A 6,567-nucleotide genomic window follows, 5' to 3' on the forward strand; every position below is an offset into this window, starting at 1 on the left:
ATATTGGACATGCGGGGTGGGACGAAGGGGGGGGGTGGCTGGCCTGTATTAGGACCCCTGCTCTAGAACATTGGATATGACTGGGCCATCCGCGGAGAGGTGCTGCCCGGATGGCTGTCATCTTCTGACCCCAGGCTCGTGGGTGCGTCCTTGGCCCTATCGAGGCTCCTCCCGAATGTGCGGGGTCCGGGCGAACATGCCAGACGGCTGTACGCCACGGTCGTCAAGAGCATGGTCCTGTACGGCGTGCCGATATGGGCGGATGCCCTAGACACATCCAACGGGGCCCTCCTCCGCAGGCCGCAGCGCGTCATCGCAACGCGAAAATCCGGGCCCCCTAGCCGGGCCGTTCATAAACTAAAGTAAATGCCACGGTCTGCTTGGGCGTTCCCCGCGTTAACAATTAAGGGAGTAAATAAAACATTGCGCAAAAATTGAATTATTTATTACTATAAGTAATGAGCTTATCTAGTATCACAAGTACGAATCGACGATTTTTGTCTTACATGGTTTTTTCAGTTGTCTCATTAGTCACACAAGCACTGGCTTACGCCGTGATCGCAAACACTATATGGGTGCAGCATCCCGCACGCCGCGTCTGCGCAGCGCACCGGGCGCGAGGGCGAAGGCGGGCAGCCCGGCCGCCAGCCCGGCCAGCCGGCGCGGGTCCAGCGGCAGCGCGCCACCCGCCCGCTCCCACCTCGGATCCTCCTCCGTTTGCACTTGTCGTTCGTTCGATGTCGATCTCCCTGCGTATATGTATAAAGCCAGTGTATCTTTCAAGTCAGTGTGCTAAGTGAACAAACAAAACCGAACTCGTTATTTTTTTTTTTTACTAAACTAAGGCTTTATTTCACAATAAGGTGTGCGACGCAACGACGTGTACACTCACCGCTCACTTCTGTCTTAGAAAAGTCTGTGGAGGGGTATGCTAGCGGCGGCGGCGAGCCGGTACCGGGCAGCGGCGCCGCGCCCACCAGCGCCGCGCACACCGCGCCGCCCGCCGCGCCACCCGCCGCGCCCCGCGCCCGCCAGCGCGCCGGCATCAGGCTGGCGCGCACGTTGCGCTCCGGCCGCACCAATATGATGTACACCTGTTAATTTTTACGTGGAGCAACGCTTATCCTAGACTAAGGTACTAGGTAGTGAAATAAATTTTTCACATATGCATGACTACAGTTATATACCACGTGTTGGCCACCAATCCAACCCGTGCTATATAACTGTAGTCGTTTTGAACAATCGGTGAGGTTCGGTGGGTTCCGGCGGAGGAGAGAAGTACCTTGGGCGCGAAGAGACAGGCGAGCGTGACGCTGGCGCTGAGTGAGATGGTGAGGGCCAGGCTGGTGACGCGCAGCGGGACGCGGCTCGTCGTGCCCAGGTGCAGCGGCACGAACGCGAACCAGATCACGCAGGTCGTGTACATCGCGAAACCTGCACACCACCGCCCTCAACACGATCTCGCCGCAATATAGTATTAGCATGTTGTAGTGATGCCATCTGAGGATATTCATGTGGATAGTATCCATTCGATCTTTAGAAGACGCCTAATTGTACAAAAATTATTGCAATAATAAGTAAAGTGAAGAGCAGTGTGCGGTGCGCAGTTGGCAGTGAGCAGTGAGCAGTGAGCAGTGAGCAATATCGGCTCACCGATGTGCTTGCTCTCGTTGAATGCCTCAGGGATGTTGCGGGTGAGCACGGCGTGCACGGTGCACACGGCGATGAGCAGCACGGGGTAGAGGAAGGCGAGCGCGTAGGACGCGTCCACGTACGAGTCGCACACGAGCAGGTTGTGCGCGCGCGTGGGAAAGTGGTGAACCGCGCGCGCCGGCGCCGCCGCTTGCCACACCGCCACCAGCGCCACCTGACGTAAGAGTAAAGTACCGCAACCTCTTTCCTTTTTTCTGATCACAAGTAAAGGAGAAGTCGGTGGCAGGTACCTGCACGGAGACGAGGAGGGCGCAGATGGCGAGCTGCGAGCGTGGCGAGATAAGCGGCGGGCGACGCGCGGAGCGGCGCGGGGCGGAGAAGATACGCGCGATGCGGTTGGTCTTGGTGAGCAGCGCGGCGTACACCACCGTGAAGCACAGCGCGCTGCCGAACCTGCCGCCATCGACACCACCATTTGTTGCTTCATTTTTTTTTTGTTGTAATGAACAGACCAGTTGAGACTAAAATACTGTAGCGAAACTTACGTAGGCATATACTTTAAAAAAAAAATGGTAGATTTGGATCTAACGAAGGAAAGAAAATGTGCTCAAACGTGGAAAACACACAGACTCGGCAGCGCGTAGAGTATTATATTATATTTGAGAAACAATAGAGACCGCTGCAGCGCGCACACGCCGTCGGTGGGACGCAGCGCGAGCACGAACGGCACCAGGTAGCACATGAGGATGCCGACCAGCAGCACCAGGCTCAGCTCGCGGCCGCTGGCGCGCACCACCGGCGTGTCGCCCCGCAGCGCCCACAGCGCGCCCACCGCCCTGCGCACACGGACCCGCTTCAATACACGTCACACGCACCATCTCACTCTGTTTCTAAATTAATAATAAAATATCAAAATATATGGTGTGATGGTGCGTCGGAGGACACGCACGCGGTGAGCAACGCGCCAAACGCGGAGCAGGCCAGCGCGGCGGCCAGCGCGGGGTGCGCGGGGCGCAGGACGCGCGCGGGCACGGGCAGGCAGCTCACGCGCGCCGCGTCCGGCAGCGTGCCCGGCGGACACTGCGCGCACGTCGTATGCGACACAGGAGACCGGATCTGTAGACGACAAATTATCAATTCTGATGTCCCGCATGTTACGGACGGGTCCTAAGTAATTTGTAGACGCTTAGATGAGTGAGTCGGGAGTCGGGAGACTAGCCTCGTACTGCGTGCAGTTGTAGCAGTGCCAGCAGCAGGAGTCGCCGGCCGCGTACCGCCTGGCCTGGCCCGCCGCGCACTCCGCGCTGCACACCGATGCCGTCCTCGGCTGGATTTCTGCTCGGGACGGATATCTCATGTATAACGTTGAGCCAACCTACGAGGCTACGCTAGTCACTGCTCAGTCGAGCGATGACATTACTTTACCCGCCAAGTCGAGATGTAGGTCGCCGTCGAGGTACCGCCCCACCTTGAGCCAGCGATGGCCGCCGCTCGCCGCCCGCCGGTAGTGCAGGATGTCGTAGCGCGCGGGGCCGTCGCCGTTCGCGTCGAAGTGGAACTCGTCACCGCTCAACCCTTACATTTATAGAAGAAACTGACACTGATCGACACGCAGCCCGACGAACGCTTCGCTTGTATGCGTTCGGGCGAATAAATAAAATAAAAATAAAAGAATTAAGAAAAATAACGGGTCAACACTCGCGTCGGCAAACATTACATTTTTAAGTTATAGGTTTGACTGAATTCACCCGTGAAGCGCACTCGGCGCAGGTAGTGCAGGAGCATCGGGCCGCTGAGCGGGCGCATGCGCGCGCACAGTCCGGCCCGGCCGCCGCACAGCTCGCGGTGCATGTCGCGCACGGCGTGCACGAAAGCGAACACCGCGTCCGCCACGAACTGCAGCCGGCCCTCCAGCGGCGTGTCGCTCGCCAGCCGCTCGGCGCCCGAGCAGCGCCGCCCCGACCGCCCAGCCCGCCCCGCTCGCGCCCCCGGGTAGCGGCACCCGAACTGCTGCTCCCAGAATTCTAATACCGAGATTTTTTATAGAGGGGCATTCTAAAACTAAGGAGGAAAAGCACACGTTCAGAAACTATGTGGAGAAGAAATCGAAACCCATAGCTTGGTCTCGGTATTAGTTTGTATGACACGTAACACTATTAACTATAATAGTTCGACATTACCTGCGAACCAGGGATTCCTCGGATTGTTTTCTACGGTGAGATTAAGGAAGTATTCGCGAAAACCGCGCACGGGCTTGGCCTGCAGCTGCACGCCGATGGCGCCCTCGAGGGCGCGCTCGTTGCCGGCGGCGAGCATCGCGCCCCCGGCCCAGCAGTCGGAACCTAGCCAGCCGAAGGCGACGTTCGCGCCCCGTCGCCGCACGGCCGCCATCAGGGCCGCCACTTCCCGCTCGCACGCGAACACGATCACACCTGCTCAGAGGCCAGACGTTAAAAGTGCCATACTGGCGATGCGTGGGGTGCGCGACAGAGCTGGTACGCACCGCGCGCTCGCGGGCGCGCCATCAGCCGCTGCACCAGGCCATCGTAGGTACTGTCGTGCGGCTCGCCCGACTCCCTCATGAGCCGCTCCTTCACCGCTATGCAGATGTTGTTTCTTGCCAACATGGTCTCTAAATCCTCGAAGGCCTAAGAAGACGACAAATCTTAGAATTCACTCAAAACATATTCTTCCTTAGATAGCACGTTTATTTTGTCATTTGAATTTTTAAATAATTATAATATATATGTATGTAATATATGAATGCGCGCGCTGTGTTATGCAGGACGTCAGACGACTAGTTACATACCTTAATTCCGTAATTCGATTCCTCGTAGATGACGGAGACGTAGCGCCACTCCAGTTTCTTGGCAATCTCGACCATCGCACGCACCTGATGCGAGTCCGAGGGGATGGTGCGCATAAAATATTCAAAACGAGCCTTGTTTGACAGTTCCGGGGACGTAGATAAAAACGACACCTAGGGAAATATTATGAAGGAATGTTTACATTGTTAAAATTATTTCAGGTGTAGAAGATGCGACCAGCCCACCTGGGGGATTTTAAAAAGCCGAAGTAGATTGGCAACTTGTACGGAGGTAACGCTGGAGGCTGCGCCCACCACGCCTGCGATGACCTGGCGCCCGCCCGGACCCGTGTCGCCCGTCGCTCTCGCCGCGCCAGCCACGCTCGACGCATTGCAGGCGCGTTGCTCGGCGTTGATGTTGCTGATAGAACCTGCGCCGGCATTTCTTAAAGCTATTTTTTGTAGATTCATATTGAGAGCTTTTGAGCGCTGTTTGACGAAAGTCACACTCCATATGATAAAAAAATTATGAAAAAGAATCTTTTTTCCATCACGACAAACATGTGCATGCACATGAAAGTGGCACAAGGAAGGCAGCCTCCCAATCTGCCAAAACATTCACTATTGTAATATACATTTTTTTTAGAATTAATTTCATGCTTTCGTAAATATAATATTCGAGGACATCACGTGCACAAGAATTGCCGTTAACCTTTGATGAAGTCCAGCGCCATCTCCAGGCCGCGCGTGTCGGTGTCGCAGTCGTCGAGTACGAGCGCGCCAAGGCGCACGCCGGGCGCCGGCGGGCCGGCCGCCGCCAGCGCGAACATCATGGCTTCCAACGCCTGCACGCCGCGCAACCGCAAAGCCCCGCACGCTGTGGCTCCCGCGCCGCGCCCATGCACCTGCCGATCCCGTCACTCATTGCTACTGTGTCCACGACTCATAACAATGCTGTCGCTTTCAATCTAGGCGGCAACGGTTTCATGGACGATGACGATAAAGGGCTAAAGAGGCTTTTATTTTTAGGCTATCAATAAAACGTTTGCTCTTTTTGTGAGTGCGCTGACAGCGTTAGGGATGCCTTAATGTGTTATTTCCTATTCTATCGCAGAAAATACAGCTATTCTTTTTCGCTTAAAACGCAGATGATTACATCGCCACCTCATTTATAATAGCTTTGTACCTACTTAGATATCTCTAAGAGAGAGGCTCAGACGTCAAATGAGATTTTGTTACCGCAACAACACGAGACGTTTTGATTGAGGCCATGATACCTGAACCATGTCATAGAAGATTTACGGCTCACCGTGACGAGGCCACCTAGCAAGAGGTCGCCGGGCAGTAGTGCGGCGCGCTGTCCCGCCAGCGCCGTCGCCTGCTCCGTTCTCGCACCCACACCAATTTTTGTTTTCCTCTTCTTTGGTGTTTTTCTAGATTTGATTTTTGTGTTAGGTGCAACAGTAAAAGATTCCATTTTAAAATCATTTTCGCGTGGTGATTTCGTTTTTTTGGCTGATTTCATAGCGTCAGGTGCGGGAGACGTATCAAGAACTACGGAGTCGGAAAGAATAGGTGATGAACTAGAAATATTTTGAATGTTTTTTATGTTCTGCCCCAAAATTCTGGCAGCTTGCAGTGCTGCGCTTGGTTGTTGACCGACAGGTTGTTTTGCCTTTTTCAGCTTCTTTGACAAGTCAAAGGGTCCAATGAGTGGCCTGCTCTCCCTAATCGTCCTCGCGTGGTAGCCAAACGAGTACTCGCCGACCGTTGTGTTCAGCGGCTCCGTGTCGCCGTCGGTCGTAAGAGAGCAAAAAGACAACGCGATTACGACCAGCAGTCCGGACATCGAGCCGGTTCGGGACATGGTCTACAGCTACATAAAACTGTTTGCCGTCAGATACTACTTCTCGCTAAACTTCGATGATTTTGTTATTTATGTGTTACGTTCAATTATTTAGTTGAGTTTTTTTTTAATCGTTCGATATAAGCCATCGTAAAAGTTTTTTTTTTTAAAGGAATTGAATTATTGTATTTATGTCGCTAAGACGAAATAAGTTTATCTGTTGTGGCGCGTCATGGCTCCCCACAAAGGACGTACCGCCATA

At 54.4% G+C, this 6,567-nt stretch overlaps 1 protein-coding gene across 1 annotated transcript; it reads right to left on the bottom strand.

The window, feature by feature from the left end:
* Positions 1-567: 567 nt before the first annotated feature.
* On the bottom strand, positions 568-6,567 carry LOC106126964 (metabotropic glutamate receptor 6). Its single transcript, XM_013324873.1, has 16 exons — positions 5,769-6,567; positions 5,172-5,364; positions 4,706-4,890; positions 4,463-4,633; positions 4,157-4,301; positions 3,834-4,085; positions 3,402-3,677; positions 3,079-3,228; positions 2,861-2,988; positions 2,603-2,769; positions 2,331-2,513; positions 1,944-2,106; positions 1,654-1,867; positions 1,283-1,434; positions 893-1,094; positions 568-749 (listed from the first exon to the last, which is right to left on the bottom strand). Exons 1-16 carry the CDS (start codon positions 6,324-6,326, stop codon positions 568-570), a joined length of 3,321 nt encoding a protein of 1,106 aa, XP_013180327.1. The 5' UTR covers positions 6,327-6,567.

This window comes from Papilio xuthus, unplaced genomic scaffold (genome assembly GCF_000836235.2).
Source record: "Papilio xuthus unplaced genomic scaffold, Pxut_1.1 DF824888.1, whole genome shotgun sequence".
NCBI classification, from domain to species: domain Eukaryota; kingdom Metazoa; phylum Arthropoda; class Insecta; order Lepidoptera; family Papilionidae; genus Papilio; species Papilio xuthus.